At 40.7% G+C, this 16,949-nt stretch overlaps 2 protein-coding genes across 3 annotated transcripts; one reads left to right on the plus strand and one right to left on the minus strand.

The window, feature by feature from the left end:
- Position 1: 1 nt before the first annotated feature.
- Positions 2 to 9,092, minus strand: apba2a (amyloid beta (A4) precursor protein-binding, family A, member 2a). The gene is made up of 12 exons (XM_056387792.1): positions 8,958 to 9,092; positions 5,156 to 6,410; positions 4,814 to 4,918; positions 4,528 to 4,567; positions 4,289 to 4,434; positions 3,619 to 3,705; positions 3,346 to 3,534; positions 2,996 to 3,175; positions 2,622 to 2,834; positions 1,743 to 1,862; positions 1,440 to 1,580; positions 2 to 783 (listed from the first exon to the last, which is right to left on the minus strand). Exons 2-12 carry the CDS (start codon positions 6,377 to 6,379, stop codon positions 712 to 714), a joined length of 2,517 nt encoding a protein of 838 aa, XP_056243767.1. The 5' UTR covers positions 6,380 to 6,410; positions 8,958 to 9,092; the 3' UTR covers positions 2 to 711.
- Positions 9,093 to 9,488: 396 nt separating this feature from the next.
- Positions 9,489 to 16,344, plus strand: fan1 (FANCD2 and FANCI associated nuclease 1). 2 transcript variants are annotated; one of them, XM_056386325.1, is made up of 13 exons: positions 9,489 to 10,965; positions 11,066 to 11,206; positions 11,494 to 11,695; positions 11,779 to 12,012; positions 12,100 to 12,231; positions 12,320 to 12,428; positions 12,518 to 12,637; positions 12,764 to 12,928; positions 13,011 to 13,173; positions 13,266 to 13,369; positions 13,451 to 13,645; positions 14,921 to 15,049; positions 15,196 to 16,344. In XM_056386325.1, the coding sequence occupies exons 1-13, from the start codon at positions 9,768 to 9,770 to the stop codon at positions 15,331 to 15,333; spliced, it is 3,030 nt and encodes a 1,009-aa protein (XP_056242300.1). In that variant the 5' UTR covers positions 9,489 to 9,767; the 3' UTR covers positions 15,334 to 16,344. The 2 variants fall into 2 exon arrangements, with proteins under 2 accessions (XP_056242300.1, XP_056242301.1); XM_056386326.1 differs by lacking the exons at positions 14,921 to 15,049; positions 15,196 to 16,344 and adding an exon at positions 13,962 to 14,152.
- Positions 16,345 to 16,949: the final 605 nt, after the last annotated feature.

Genomic DNA, 16,949 nt, shown 5'->3' on the forward strand with positions numbered 1-16,949 from the left:
GTTCAGCAGTGAGTTTGTATTTTTAGTGTCTTTTAACATTACATTCATTCAGTAATGTATATTTTGATACATTCTTGTACGCTCTGGTAAAGGTAATGATCACCCATACTGTATGTCTTTGAAAAGTCGGTGTGTCTTTGGCCTTCAGCGTCACCATAATACACATAGTTTAGTGCCTTTGTACAGCATATTATTATCTTCTTTTAATACTTACTGTAATAGATTATCATGTCAGATTGAGAATTAATCCCTGGTCAGTAATTCTTCATAATAACATGCATATACTGTAGGAGTAATATGGCCTTTCCAATCAAGTCCTTGAGTAATCCAAAGTATTTACAGTAGAAGTACATTTTTTAAACTCCATACACATTATAAAAATGACTAAATAAAAAATAAATGTACTAATTTATCTCTTCATAAGAAAATAATCATGACCTTAAAGCTACTTCTCTTCAACACCAGAAACTCACATACAGTACTACAGACAGAGCATTCACATTGTAAGGCCATTATGACAATGTAATTCGAGATAAAACCTGAAAATGAGAACTGGATGTTCTTTACAGCATTGCAACAAGAGGCCGAAAAAATAAAATGATAGAAAAATAAATTCTCCTCGTCCCACTGAGCCACCTGTCTTATCATCTGTCCGTCGTCTTCACACCGCCAGACATGCAGCACTACAGTGGGCTGATCCATGCAGGGTCTCTATATGTAGATAGGCGTCTCCTGTCCCGTCAGCAGTCTGAACATCACAGCGGGCATTGTCTTCATGTTTATCTGGCAGAGAGGCAGAGGTGAGAGGAGCAAGGACAATTACACTCTCAATTTAAGAGCCCATTTATAGAAGCACCACTGTAATTCACATCGCTTGAATCCAGACCTAATTTACTCCCTTCTGAGCCACCAGAGAAGTCAGAAGAGAACTTGGATCCACTACTGATAAATAATGGGCTTTTATGGCTTTTACTGACATACAGTGCATATTGGGAGAAATCTAGGGAAATTCACACACAAAAACAAATTCCCAGTATGTTAATAGTTGGTATATAATAGATTTGAGCTGAAGTAAATAAATTAGTTTCCTGACATTGACAGTTTGCTAGAAACGGAATTACAAATTATGTTCTGGACAAATTGTGGCCAACTAAGACTTCACAAACAATTAACTTTCACTGGTTGCACTACTCAGAAGTCAGCTTTTTCCACAAAGATTTAAATATTTAACTTTGCCATTTTCATCAAGGACTTTTATTGATTTCATTTATTGATTAAATGCAGATGTGGAACTGTATGTATGCAATAATCTGGGATCTGAACCATTCTCAAACTAATCTCATTTGTAGGTATATCTTTAAAAGGCCTGTATGGCTCAGTGATTTGTGTGGTGCAGTAAACTTTGTAAATTGCCATCTTGTGGCATGAAGAGTTCTTACCTCACCCACTGAGACAGACAGGGTTTGAACAATCTTCTCATGTGCCATGGCAACAACACTCTGACCATTTATTTCAATGATTCTGTGTCCAACACGAACACCGCCTCGCTCTGCGATGCCACCTCTCATCAGACTGCAGATCTGTGATGTGTGTGAAAAAGATACTATGTAACTGCATACATTGTATAGCACAACAATCACTCTTAAAAAACAGCGGTGCTCTTCAGAAGTTGGCAACCATAAATTTCGAGCTTCAACCTAAAGGTTAGTGTAACATTTACTCACTGACAAGGGCTTACTCACAATGCCATTCTGAACACTGAAGCCGAGCTGGAACTTGAGATCAGGTCTCTTGATGAGGACAGTGGTGACAGGAGGGCAGCTTACAATACTCAGCTTTACCTTCACCTGATTCTTGAGACCCTGGAACATATCAAAACTAGAATTACCACCTTGCCTCCGCCAAACCAGCTAAGTTGCAGGAAATATGATCACAATGTCCCCTTCCTGAGTTACAGCATTGAATAATCGCCACATGTGTTTTTGCAGAACATTGTGATGTCACAGTGACCTTGGCCTTTGACTTTTCACAGCCAAAGTCTAATCAGTTCGTCTTTAAGTGAATGTTAGTGGCAAATCTGAAGAAATTCCCTCAAGTTGGTCTTGAGATATCAAGATACTGTCCTGCTAAATACAAATCCACGGCTGAAAATAGTCTGCAATAACTGCATTATTTACACCATTTTTAGTAGTTCGCTGACAAGACTAAAATTGTTTAGCCTTTATTTCAAAATAAAAGCACATATTTTTTACTTATTTTTAAAAAATGTACATCATATGTATGGAACAATGGGCTTGTAGCTGAAGGGCACAGTCAAGTGAAGTCAGTTAATTAAGTTAAGTTTGTTTTTGCATGATTATGTAGATGGAAAAACTCATCTAGGATGGTATGGTTTCATGATTAAATCAAACATTTGTTCATGTGTCTGTTTTGTCTATCCATTTTCTCATTTTGAGGGTCATCAGAGGCTGCAGTGTCGCAGAAAACCCTTACATACATGAAAATAATATTTTTGTTATCTATGACGAGTAAGCCACCGTGCCATTCCCACGTATCATCAAGACTGGTTTAACACTAAATATCTACAAAGACTAACAAGAGCTCCCTGATATACTCTGTACCTTGATGATGCCCTGACAGGTGGCCAACGGCAGCCCCACCAGGCTAGTGTCATTAATGGACATAATCTGATCTCCAACACTGAGTTTTCCAGAGCGAGCTGCAGGGCCGCTGTTCAGCATACTGGCAAGGATGACGGTGGGCAGAATGGATCCCCAACCGGACTCCACGATCACCACACCGAGGCTCTCCCCTTTCTGCTTCTCCACATACAGCTGGAAAGCAGGAAAAGCATTTCCTAATTCCTTTTCAAGCACATTTTAAATTTCACATGCCCATATCTATGACATATGTGAGCTTCTGGTAGAGCCATACTTATGTTAATGTAAATCCATCATCCACATTTCACCTGCTGCCAAATAAAAAAATGTCACACCTCTTTACAGTTGTCTGAGTTTGAGAAATGGACGAGGTCATCGTGGTACATTTCCTGGGAGTTGATGATGTCACTGTATTGTTTCTGGCTCAGGTCGGTCGGGTTGATGCCGTTGGCTCGCAGGAATTCTCTGTAGGCCACGCTAAAGGCCTGACCAATGGACTGTGCGATGAGCTGTGCCTATGGGAAGGGGAGCGTTTGGGGAAAACTATTCAGCAGAAAGGCTATCCCAGTTGACAACAGCAAGGAGGTGAGAAAGATCACATTGGTTTAAGTGACCACACAATAAATATCTAAAAGTATAAACCCATAACTAAAAATCTATGTATAGTTAAGCAGCAAACACTCACATCCTCTGACTCAAAGACATAACAGATCATCCTGTACTGAGTCTTCCCGTCACTGGTAGAATCTGGAGACTCGGGAGAAAAATCTTCTGATGAAGCCTGAGACATGCGTCTCCGAGCCATCAGAACCACAATGCTGCCAATGTCGGCGATATAGGAGATGGTACGCAAGGCACTGTCCATCATTGTCTCCTGTGTGGAGCAAAAAGAAAAAACAACCATTGCTCATTATGTCTGAAAACAGATCAAACACACAAAGATCTAAGAGTTACTCACCTGCGTGTCAGCATTCAGCACTTTGACAGCTTTAGTGGAGATAAACAGGTCCACCTCTGTCATCATTTGAGAGTCTTCATCTTGGCTCTTTTAAATAAATGACATATTGCTTTAGTGAGACATTTCATATATCTGTAATTTAATCTCACATTTCAAACTTTCAGATGACTGTCACACACTGACATGGGGAGGTAAGCGAAAAAGTAATACAACAGCTCCACCGTGTGGTCAAAAAATGAATCTACTGCACAGTCAACCTTTCATAAATAGTTCACGTGGCAATAGAGATACAGCTATACACTTGAAAACCCTGTTCATTGATTGAACCTCTGCCAGTGCTGAGCAAGTATCTTACAAATACACCAATTTCGATTTCTTAAACCTGAAAACACGCCTTTAGGATTTGGAATCAAGTCTGTATCCCTGTTCCTTTGATAGCTAAAGCTTTAAAGGCATTAAAAAAAGGCTTAAGAGGATCCCAGATTCAGAGCACCACCGAAATCTAATCAATTTCCCCTGAACCCAAAACTAATCTGTTCCCCAAATTTGTTTAAGTCTGTTCCTACATTTTTGAGACAGGCTGTTAGGAAGAAAGCAGATTTAAATACCTGTAAAAAAGAAAAAAAAATCAATGGATGTTAACAACTGTCTCCCTAAAGAGGCAGATTACCTTGATATGACTGACAGCTTCATGGGCCTGGGACATGCGAACAGACTTGGATGGATTTTTATCAGACAACACCTGAGTGCAGCCAAGGTAGTTAGCAGCAAAGATGATCCCATCAATAAGATCCTCAGGCTCACAGGGACCTGGGACTGTGCAAAGTAAAACAAAAGGCTCTTGTTGTGAGACATTGTATTTGTCTGCATAGAAAACTATAAAATGTAAGAATATTCTGAGATATTTACCATCCTCAAAGCTGGGGAAAGAAGTAGCCTCCTGTGTTTTCTTTAAAATAAGTTAATATATTATTAGTTAGACTTCACGTGCATACATCTTAATGTTAGTAAAAAATATCTGTGGGTGTTGTTTCCCATGTATAGTGGTTACAAAAACTCAAGTGTGAAAAATGAAATTATAAAGATAGAAGAAGACAGACTAAGTTACGTGGTCATAAATTTAAAGTTGTTGATTTACATCTTTGACAAATCAGATATCTTGGCTGAAACCTGCTGCTGTGTAATACATCTTCACCTTGGGTGTGTGGGTCTCCTCTGCAGGGACGAGCTCTGGACACTGAGGCCTCCTCGCCTGCTCTGGCACGTCCTCAGGCATCATGGCTGTGCTTGGCTTCTCAACCTGTTGTACAAAACCTTCCGCTTTAACTTGAGCAAGTCTTGTTTGAAATTTTGTCCTATGTAGATGATTATCCCACAGGGGAAAGGGGACAAAGACTATTTGTGGCAAAGCATTTAATTAAAATCTTACTTAATTCACTCTGGGATACAGTGATGGTAGACTGGGCACAAATATTAAAGAAACACAAGCCACAGGGGATGAGATCTGACAAAGATCTGCCCCATTTGCAATGCGTACCTGCTGGGGCTTCTCTGGCTGTCTCTGCCTCTCCTCAAGAGGCTCCCTCTGTTGTTCCGGTGTGTGTTGAGGAGCCAGCGATGGCTTGATAACCCTGGGTTCGTTCTCCTGGCTGTTAGCAGAGGAGGGACTGGGTCTGGGAGCAGGAGGAGTCTCTCTGCGAGGCTGGCCCTTTTGGGTCTCGGCAGGTGACTGAGCATGGGAATGAGGAGGTGGTGGGGGAGGAGGATGTTGCTTACTGGAACCAGGTCTAGCTTTGGTCCGCACAGCGGTCTTTTTGCAGTCCTTTGACGAAGTCTTTAGACGCTGCTCAGTGCTGTTGGTCATGCATCCTTTGATCCCAGAAACAATATGCTCAACGTCCTCTCCCGTGGCCCTCCTCCCTCGTCCTTTGCCCTGCCTCTCCTTCTCCTTTGAACCCATGTGAGATGACTCACACTTCTTACTGGCTCCTTGAATACTATGGTTTCTTGTAACTCGAATGTCATCTTCTCTTTCCCTTTCATCACCTCCCTTTCTAATTCTTTCATTATCATTGCCCTGATAAAGGCTGGTCGGTCTTTGAACACTGTTCTCTGTCTCCTCTAAATCCTCTATAAATTTGGCCCCATCCAGCACCTCTTCTATCTCATCTCCGTCACTGAAGAAGAACCTATTCTCCTGGCCCTTTCCCACCTCCCTCTCTGCTTCATCCCCAGCAACCGGGGCACAATGTGACCTAAAGCGATGGCCCGTCTTGTGAGGCTTAGTGTCAGATTGTGATCCCTCACTTATTTCTGTGCCATGACGAGCTCTGGGAGTGAACTGGTCGACAGCACTGCTGTTCTCATTAATATTATCACCTACTGCATGCTTTATATAGCCACCGTCCTCAGGACAGTACTGCTTGTAGTACCTCATGTCCACCACGCCCTCTCTGTTCAAATGCAGCACCTCATCATAATCCTGCTCCACATCGGAGCCCACGTTGTCGTACTCGGAGCAGGTGTCCTCCATGTCCTCAGGACTAGGGTCACAACTCATGTAATAGTGGTTTGCAGAAGCAGAAGCAGTCAGCTGGTCATTGTTATCATCTTTCAAGGCGCAAGGTGCTTGCTCAGAGGCCTCCCTCACCAAACCTCGCTGCTCCTCTTCACTCTGTTTTGTGAGTCCTGGACCGGGGCACGGTGGAGGGCTGGGAGCCAATATTTTGGAAATGGTTCCTGGCCTCTTACCATGAGCCATAACTGGCCCTGTAAGCCCACTACCCTCAACCCTGTGAATATTAATAGATAATAGTGTTATTTTTACAAATACTTGCATTATGATATCTGTAAATTTTCACTTGACATTTTCAATAGCACATCTTCTTTGATACTCTCTACATGCTCCTACTGCCTCTTTCCTCATATTTAAAATCACTGAACAAATCATATGTTTTATAAGTAAGCTTAAATGAATTTCTTCAATGGAACAAACATACTGTAGAAATCAACTATCACAGGGTACGCCTCTCTCTCCTCTGTAAATACACAAATTATTTATCCATTAAGATTTCATTTCAGCTACAAAACAACCTCTTCGCTTGTTATCCAACAACACACCAGAGCATCTCCCAAGCACATCACTGCAGCAGATTTAAATAACTTATGGTCAAAGATTCTTTTACACAAAATGATATGATAAATGTCTTAGTTTCACACTTTAAACACACAGAGAAACAAGCCTGGCTTCAAGTACAAACAGTAGCCTCTTGTTTAAGTCATAAAATTTACATTCATCCATTATTTCTACATCATCAACATCCACATGTGCCATTTAAGTCCTTTTGTCTATGGTGACTGATGATGTTGTTTGTTATCTGTCAACTTGCTTTGTTGTGTCTGCTCTGATTTTGTCTAGATGTCCTGCAGAACAGGAAACCTTCTGTAAAACTGCTTTAAGTGAGTCAGGCCAGCATTGTGTGGTATTCATTTTCTGTGAAATCATTGTTACTTTTTCTACTTAAAAGTGCTTACAATGAAGTGTCCCTGAAAAATTCATACAATGTGGTTAGTGTGGGTGCCAGATCTATGATTCATGACTTATGTCCTCTGAGGTTTCTGTTTGTGGAATAGTACATCATTCTTTTGACATGTGAATAGCAGCGCTCTGAATGAATGTTTGCCTTGGACTGCACAACAAAAAATCCTTATGTCTTGGCAAATTAACAGATGATGTGTAGTTCAATAAGGATGCAAACACTGTTGGTGGAAAAGGAATGTCTTTGTGCTCTTGTTTTGTCTCTTTTATGATTTTTTTTAGTTGTTTAAGGAACCAAACAACAGTAAAACAGAAACAATACCAATCACAACACACTTGCACCAAATTGAACAAAGTCATACAGCATTATGGGGCTGAAACCTGATCAACAGAAAATTAATCTATTTTTATGATAATGTAATTGCTTTTTTTAATGCAAAAATGCAAAAATTAACTGGTTACAGCTTCTGAAATGTGAATATTTCCCCATTTTCTTAGTCATATGTGAAAGTCATTGGAATATCTTTTAGTTTTTGACTGTTGGTCAGACAAAAATAGCTGTTTAAAGTCGATCACTTTGGACTCACTTTGGATATTGGGAAAATATGATGGGCATATGTAACTACTCTCTGGCATTCTATGGACCAAACTATCTATCAATTAAGAGTATAATTGGCAGATTAATTGGTAATGAAAATCATAGTTGCAGTTGCAGCCCTACAGTACTACAAACATACAACAAGATATAACACCAAAAAATATACTGTTAAAAAGAACATTAAAAAGTTATTTATCAATTCAACAAAAAAAACCCTATACATTTTACATATATTGTTATAAATGTGTCGTCTTATGTATTCCCTGCATCCAGCAAATCTCTTTTCATCTGTTATGATTTTAAACAATAGAAACTCCCTGAAATGTGATAATGGTGTTCTCAATCTCAGTCTGGCAATAAAATCTATTTCACTTGATAAGCACTGAATGTATCGGAGCTATCACAATGAACACAGTGGTCTGCTACACGCCCAGTCTGAACATGTCACCACCAACACCCTTATCTAAACATGAAGCATCGAAGCTTGTGGCTGAACTGGAAAAACAGTTCGACTGTGCTGTTTGCTTTCTGAATACGATTCAACACACTAAACACAGTAAATCCCGTTGATCAGATAATAATGTAACTGAGATTCTGATGTACCGAGAACAAAAAGCTGCAATAAATAAACAAGGCGGACCTGATCATGACCTCTCCATGGTGCTGAACTGCTAATTAAAAACAATACGGGTTCATTACAGTCTTTCAATGCGGCTCAGTGTTTGAGCATCTTGCCCTGCCCTTTACGTATTTGTGGTGGTATTTTATAAAGCCATTACGCCGAACTTTTGCCGCAGCTGCAGGGGTGGTTGTTGTGGTTGCTCCGGTTTCCCCCCAAGTGGACTCCGCACTCCCATCTGCCTAAATATCGATATGATAATTGGATGTATGTTTTTTTTTCTTCCTGCGCATATAGTACGCATTAATGGAGCTGACTCCCTCCCCACACACACACTCTGCTAGTTTCACCATCTGGAAGCATCATATTATCCTGCTACTGCTGCTGCCGCTGAAATTCACATCGACCTTGATTTGAAGCATCGAGACTGCACCATGCTGACATCCAGTTTACGGGCTGCTGTTGTACCACAGGAGCACATCAAGCATTGTCCCCAGCCCTGTTATCGCAAGCCGGATAGGCCATATGTGCATCACTATTACATTTTTCCATCTATGCAGAGAAAAATCCAGTGTGGCACTTACCAACATCAGTCCTGCCGCTGGCCCTCCTTGTAAAATGCCCGTGTGCTGATCAGATCAGATTGCTCTCCGGAATGGTGATTTTTGAATAAAAGCCGCACAGCAGCCCAGGAACCTGTGTAGAAAATACACCCCCCATCATGTGCTTTCTGCTCTGCTCCCCAACATAAAACACTGTGAGAGGCAAAATAAGTGCATGGTCAAATATTCGCCTAAATTACTGAGCTACACCATTTTAAAGCACTTAGTTCTTATATATTTAACTATGAACCGAAGTGTAATTTAAGTGAAAAAAAAAGTAGAAAAAATTATTGTGTATATATTTTGCATTATAATTAAAAATCGACTTCAATTTAATATATATATAATATATATCTAGATTTATATACCTAATATTTTACATCTAAAACAAGAATATTTATTTATTTGACCGTTTTTGATTTTGCATTTAGTTAGTTGATAAAATATCGATGCAGTTGGGATCGATTATTTCTGCCTAAGAGGCGTTCTGTGCTCCGCTGGTTGAGCCTGAGAAGCGGGATTGTCATGCAGCTCTTCTGTTACCAAACACCACCGGTATGTTAGCTTATATATTGAACCACTGGCAGTTTTTATATTAATGTTTTTTTTAGTTTTTTATAATGATTGAGCTGCTAATATGTAACTATTTAAAATGTGTTAAGTGTTTATTTCTGAGCCAAGTTAGCTTTTAAGTAAGCTAAACGGAGCCACAGCATCATTCATCTCGGAGTATGCAACGTGAAAAGTGTCTAAAAAACGTTATCATCGAGCAACACCACAGCCGCCTGCACCATGACCGAGAGCGCCAACAAAGGCAAACCGAAGAGAAGTCTGTCATTGTCCAAGAGCAAGAAGAAAGGCAATGTCACAGCTGGGATTTCTGCCAGTGCTGCCACCTCGACTCCAATCACCTCCTTCTTCAGCAACCAGCCTCCATCTAAGCTGGCCTGCCCCCTGTGTGGCCAATTGGTACCAAAATTCAAGATCAATGAGCACATTGATTTGCAATGTCAGAACTTTGAGAGAGGAGACAGCAGTGCCGCCTCAGCAAGTAATAGTGTTGTGCCAAGCATCCAGCTGTCACCCAGAAAGAATCCCACAAAGTCCCCAGAGCAGAATCAAAAAAAGGAAGAAGATGTCAAAGAGACCAAGACCAGTCCTTATTTCAAAAAGAACAACATTCAGCAGGAACCACGGGAGATAAACAGTAAAACTGTGGTTAGGACAATTGACCTGGGAAGTCTCTCCTCCAAGCTATCTAGAAAGTGTCTTAAGCTACCAGAGAGGACACAGACAGATGGTAAACATGCACCAGCGCACCCTGAAAAGGAGAGCGATCCGCCTGAGACACTCAGCAGCTCACAGAAAGAAAATGTTCTTATTCAGGGTTCAGAGAACAAAAAAGACTCTGTGACAGTCATTGACCTGACAACAACAAATGCTGAGACTCCACCAGCAGTGGGAGATCTATTGAGTTCAGAAAAAGGACGTAATCTTAAACAGAACACACCTAAACCTGAGACTTTCCAAAAAGTGGTTACTCCAACATTGCACTCTTCTTCTTCCAAACTAGCAAAGAGGAAAAAGGAAACGACTTCAACTGGCAAGACATCTGGTTTCAGAAAGAGAGCAAAATTTGAGAGGAGCAGGGAGCCAGAGGAGGTGTTGCCTAGTGAAAATAAAACAGGGACGGCTGATGTGGACCAACATAAAACTGAAATGCCCTCTACCTCGTCTTCTGACCCCCTTCTGAGTTCAGAGGAAATTTTTGAGAAAAATGCTGCAGTCATCCATAGTGTTTCGCTGCCAGAGTTTTGTGCTCAGCAAACCCCCAGTGAGCAGGCTGTGGAGAGCCCTCACCTACCACGACTTCCCTACTACCTCAGAAACTTCCGGACAGTATTACAGGCTGTGCTGGAGAATGAGGACGACAGGGCCTTGTTCAACCAGGATGATATGTCACTCGTACATGCATTCGAGAGGCTATCAGGTATGCTGGAATATCACTCGGATATTGTCATTAAAAAAATGAAATGACAATAATAATGAAATCAGGCTTAATTGTTTTCATGTTTCTTCTCTATCAAAAGTCATGGGACAGAAGCTGTACGTGAGGCTCTTTCAGAGGAAGCTGAAGTGGCTTCAAGTGAATAAACTAGATTATGAAGAGATAAGCAGCGACCTGGAACCTGTTGCTCAGGAGCTGGCTCAAAATGGCTTTCTACAGACAGGTAAATGATGACTGAAACTTTCAAATATTTAAGAACATCTCTGTCTGAGTTAGCTGAATTACTGACATATTTATTATCATGCTGTTGCAGGCTGTATATTAATATTTGTCTTTTTTTTTTATGACTGCTTAGACAATGGATGATTGATGGAATTAGTGTGTAACTTGTAACACTGGGAGTACTTAGTATGTGTGTCATCCTTCTGAAACACCACATCACCTCAAACGCATACATTATTTATTTTTCTCTTGTTAATGCCCACCTATGATAATTTTTGCATCTCGAAGAAAATGATCTTGAGGACCTAGAAGAGGCTCTGGATCTCCTGCCTGCTCCTGAACTCAAAGTTCTGGCTAAGACCTTCCACCTGGGCAGTTCTGGGACTCAGAAACAGCAGCTGGTGGATGGGCTCCTTCGTCTGAGCAAGCAAAAGTCCCTCTTCTCTCTGGCCTCTGCTCAAAACAACATTAGGGCTGTCATCCTCAAAAGGTGAGATGATCAGTTACCTTTGGTTTATTCACAGCACTGGTATTACAGTGATGATCTCACCCCTGTCCTCTCCAACATTAAAGGGCGAAGCAGCTTGCAGGTTCCTGTGTGCGTCTGTGTCGTGCTCCTCGGGCTGTCTTCTCTCGCATCCTTCTGCTCTTTTCTCTGACGGACAGCATGGATGAGGAGGAGATGGCGGCTGGTGGCCAGAGCCAGCTTTTTACCATCCTGCTGGTCAACTCAGGACGTCTGACCTTCCCGGACTACACAGTGAAGCGTACAGCCAAGGTGTTCCAGGACAGAGAGGATCTGATCAGGTGAGAAAGAGTTAAATTGAGTTTATTGTATTTTCTCTAAGCAGGATAGACAGGGATATGTACTTCTGACTCCATCCTTCTCACCAGGTATGAAGCATCCATGCGATCCCTGCAGGAGGTTATCTCAGCTATGCAGCTGGGTCAGTGGGAAGAGGCCCTAGAGCTTTACACCACTGCCAAAAGTGCCTGGCTGGAGCTGAGGAAAAACCATGACTTGAGGTGATGAGGACATCAATCTATTTATTTGTTTCTGTGTGAAGAGTCCCTTGTGATTGTTTAATGTTAACATTACTATTGTGTTGGATAGTCATCAGGAAGAGCTGCCTGTGTTCCTGCGCAGCTTCACTACAGGATGGGCTTACACTCGTATTTTATCTAGAGGGGTGGAGATCTTGCAGAGGCTACGTCAATATGAGGTTTGATGACCTCATCCACTCACACCCTGTCACAGATTTAACTATTTATGAAGTACATCATAATTAAAGCGGTTACTTTTGTGTTTCAGGAAGCAGTAAAGGAGCTGCGGTCTTTACTGTTGCAGACTGTTTACTGTCCTGACAGCCGAGGGCGATGGTGGGACAGACTGACACTAAACCTTCACCAGCACCTCAAAAAACCGGAGGAAGTGAGCTCCACTCACCTCCTCAGAGACATTCATTTATCTCATTTATCTCTTAGTGTGACACGGTGCTCAGTAATAGATGTTGTGTTGTCATTTGTTTGACTGTTGGTCTTTTCCCATTGCCCCAAGGCTATTTGTGCTATTAGAGACGGGCTGTCAGACACTCTGGTACGAACAGGACATAAACTCGCCCTGCATCAGAGAGCTGTTAGGATGAAAGAGTCTGCCAGCTTCAAGAAGTACTACCTGCAACTCAGAAACTTACCCTCTATTCATGTCCAAGACGTGAAACATGTGAGTTTGGCACGATCTGTCAGTACTGGGTTTTCCTGGGAAATTGTTTGGTGTATGAAAGTAAACATGCTTGTGTCTGCAGGTAACAATCCGAGGACAGCTGTTTCCTCATGAAGGAGGCATGGGGAAATCTAGGTTTCTTTTACCGGCAAATGGAGAGGGGGAAGAGGGTGCTGATGCAACTTTAATATGTTCTGTGGAAGAACTGTCTTTAGCACATTACAGCCAACAAGGTTTTGACCAAGGTAAACAACTTTTCCACTCCTATCGAAAAATAAAAAGATTTGGATATCCTCTGATCACAAGAACTGTACTGTCATTTTTTTTAATGTAACAGGGATCCATGGTGAAGGTTCAACATTCTCTATGTTGTTCGCTCTTTTGCTGTGGGATATCATTTTTATGGACGGTATTCCAGATGTTTTCCGGAACCCATTCCAGGTAAAGTAAGCTCCATACAAGTGCTGCTGAATAACCGTACATCTATACAAGTTTAACTCATGTTTATTTTCCCCCCAACAGACATGTCCACTGGATTTTTACACCGACTGTTTCTATGAGAACAGAAAGGAGGCGATTGATTCTCGTGTTCAGTTACTCATTGAGGCGTCTGTGGAGACACTACATAGCATGTTGGAGGATGTCTGGACCTCACAGGAGGGTAAAGTGTGTTCACTGGTCAGCTGGGAGCGTTTCTCATCCCTTCAACAGGCACAGGTATTTACTCTCACTCTGTGAATACACAGAGGCTTCAGAAAGTATTCAGTCCCAGTCACTTTTTGCACACTTCATAATGACAAAGTGAAAACATGTTTGAACATTTTTTAGACTGAAATATGAAATAATACTGAAATCTTACATTTACAAAAGTATTATGACCCTTTGCTGTGGCACCTGTGGTCAGGTGCCTCCTGTTTGCCATAACTTTCCTTGATGTGTCTAGAACTTGATTGGAGCTCACCTGTGACAAGTATTAGAAAAGTACACACCTGTGTATAAGGTCCTGTAATTCATGATTTATAATGCATGTCAGGAAAAAATCCAAGGGAAATTGTAGTGAAGCATAGATGAGGGCAAAGGCATAAAGAGCACAGTGTTTGTGAAGTGGGAGTTTTGGAACCACCGGGACAGAACTTCAGAAGTCCTCTGCAGAGATGGAAGAATCTCCCTAAAGAACAACCATCTCAGCAGCCCTCCCAACAATCAGGCCTTCATGGTGCAGTGGCAAGACAGAAGCCACCGTGAGTAAAAGCAATATGACAGTCTGCTTGGAGTTTGCCAAATGACATTTAAAGGACTCTGAGCATGAGGAAAAAGGTTCTCTGGTCTGATGAGTTAAAAATTGAACTTCAAGTACTATATCTGGTGAACACCAGGTACTGCTCATCACGTGGCTAATACCATCCCTATGGTGGCAGCATCCTGCTATGCGGGTGCTTCTCAGATAGGGAGACCGGTCAGAATTGATGAATGCAGCCAAACACAGAGAGGTCCATGTACTCTATTTGTGAAGAAACCTGAAGATGGCGGTTCAGATGCTTCCCATCCACGATGGAGCTTGAAAGGGTCTGCAAGGAAGAATGAGATCCACTGCCCAAATCCAGGTGTGCAAAGCTTGAGATTTACCCAAGAAGACTTAAAGCTGTAATTGCTGCCCAAAACTACTGAATTATGGGTCTGATTACTTTTGTAAATGAGACATTTCAGTTTTTGCTTTTTAATAAATTTGCAAAAAATTCTAAATACTTATTTTCACTTTATCATTATAATGTATAGATTAATGAGCAAAACTTTGTATATCACATTATACATTATATAAATGTAATCTATATAGTGATTCTTACATTGTGTGTAGTTACAATGGGACAGATAATGCAAATTATGCCTTGATGAGCTTCAATAAACAAATAGGATCAGATGTTTGTCTACATGTGTTATTGTGGGCAATAACATGGTACTAACATAACCACTTTTAAACACTGATATTTGCAGTCTCTCGTGTCTTGCCTTGGTGGAGCCTTCTTAGGAGGAGTAATAGCAAGAATGTCAAAAGACTACAGACACTGTCGTGGAGGTTTGCCTGATCTAGTGGTGTGGAACACCTCAAACAACACTTACAAGGTGAGATCACGTCACATCCTTGCAGTTTGAATTAGATATTTTCCTTTATGTATGGATTCGGACGCTCTGTGGTTCCTGATTATTTCTTGTCTGATTACATGGATTATACTGCGTTCTGGCCTGTGACATGGGTTGTCTTGTTGTAGCTGGTGGAGGTGAAGGGGCCCAATGACCGGCTATCCCAAAAGCAACAGATCTGGCTGGATGAGCTGCAGAAACTGGGGGCTGACGTGGAGGTGTGTCATGTGGCGGCCACTGGAGCCAGGGGAGCTCGTCTGGAATAAACAGGCCCAGAAGGACTGATTACAAATTTGCTGCTAATTAATCAGAGTGTGGTGAAAATGGAAGCATCAACGGAAAGACTCAAAAACATGATTTGAGTGCTTTTTCTGACTCTGGTCATCTAGAGCGGATGTAGATGTTTATCTCTAAAAAAATCCATTTGTCTTCCATATATAACAAATTTATTCCTATTTGAGTATAAGGAAGGAGTGCTACTTGTGCCATGTGGTGTTTTCATCGAGGAAACCACTGCCTTCAACAGGACGGGGTGCATCATGAGATGATCATCACTGAGAACTGCCAGAATCAGAAATAGCTAACAGATAACCAGAGCTGATGCATACCAGGAAATTATTTCAACAACCACACAGAATTGATGGTGTTTCCTTCTCTTTGGCAACACTATATTCTCAGGATCTTGGGTTGCCAAGCAACGTAAACGTTTAGTTGGCTGCTAATGAATTGTATGACAGCTCTACAAGTTTGTTATGCAAGTAATTACTGTGATAATATGGCTATAAATATTTAGTTTTGCCATTACTCTACCTGAAAAAAACATCAGTTAGGTACCAAGAAAGGAATAATAGAGCTGCAGTTCATGGTTGTTTTCATTATCGATTAAACTGCTTTGTTTTCTCTTTCAACTCTAAATAAAATGTCAAATAGTGGAAAATCGCATCACAATTTTATATAATAATTACATTGATTGTTTGGTCTGACTAATGGTCAGTTTACTATAAGAATCATCACATAGGACAACAATAGAAAAAACAGCAAATCGTCACAAGTGAGAAGATGGACCTTGGAACTGTTCCAGCATTTCTGTTTAATTAATAAAATAAAAATTAAAAAATTACTTGATGTATGTAATAATAACAAAGCACTAGTGAAAGAAGAAATCAGATCTTTAAGTAGCAATATCACAGTTTTAAAATATTCTGTCCTGCCATTAAAATTCTACTTGAGTGAAAGACCGTAAGTATTGAAAGCAAAATGTTTAAGTGCTCATTATGCAGAATTGCCCCTTACAGAATGATCAGTTATGGAGCACTCGAGATCCCGAAAGATGACGTTTCTTTAATGTTTTGTGTACAAGATAATATCTTAGCAGGAAGATGAAAACTAATAATTCTGGGCAGACTACAGAGGTATTGCTGTTCATTTTGTTTTGAGACAAGTTACTTTATCATTATCATTGTGAGACAAGTTACTTTATCATTCTTGTTAGTACATGTTGACCTCATGTAAATCCTATCAGGGCTTTGTACAACTCCAGTGCCTTAATCCATAGATAAATATATAATAATATGCAATAAATATATAATAATACATATATATACATATTTTAAAAAATTAATCACGTTTTGTATGTAAAATTAATGCAACTAACTATAACTTTCAGATAAATGTAAAATAAAAGTACAATATTTCCTTCTTAATTGTAATAAAGTAGAATTATAAAGTAGCATAAATACTCAAGTAAAAGTACCTCAAAATTGTAGTATTTGGTTTATTTAATTTAGAATGTATCTGGTCGTATAATACTTCCATGGTATCAGTGGAAAAAGACAGATACATTGCATACATTAAATGAGAGCAAGGCGCAGTCAGCGCTGTC

The sequence above is a fragment of the Seriola aureovittata genome, chromosome 10, assembly GCF_021018895.1.
Source record: "Seriola aureovittata isolate HTS-2021-v1 ecotype China chromosome 10, ASM2101889v1, whole genome shotgun sequence".
Lineage (NCBI taxonomy): Eukaryota > Metazoa > Chordata > Actinopteri > Carangiformes > Carangidae > Seriola > Seriola aureovittata.

What these genes read in the sequence shown, in the direction of transcription:
- fan1 (XM_056386325.1), top strand. Translation starts at nt 9,768, where the DNA reads ATGACCGAGAGCGCCAACAAAGGCAAACCGAAGAGAAGTCTGTCATTG. An exon ending in ATGTCCAAGACGTGAAACAT is followed by an intron (nt 12,929 to 13,010) that starts GTGAGTTTGGCA and finishes TTGTGTCTGCAG; the next exon opens with GTAACAATCCGAGGACAGCT. An exon ending in CATCCCTTCAACAGGCACAG is followed by an intron (nt 13,646 to 14,920) that starts GTATTTACTCTC and finishes TGATATTTGCAG; the next exon opens with TCTCTCGTGTCTTGCCTTGG.
- apba2a (XM_056387792.1), bottom strand. Translation starts at nt 6,379, where the DNA reads ATGGCTCATGGTAAGAGGCCAGGAACCATTTCCAAAATATTGGCTCCC. An exon ending in AGGAGACCCACACACCCAAG is followed by an intron (nt 4,568 to 4,813) that starts GTGAAGATGTAT and finishes CTTATTTTAAAG; the next exon opens with AAAACACAGGAGGCTACTTC. An exon ending in AAGCTGTCAGTCATATCAAG is followed by an intron (nt 3,706 to 4,288) that starts GTAATCTGCCTC and finishes TTTATTTAAAAG; the next exon opens with AGCCAAGATGAAGACTCTCA.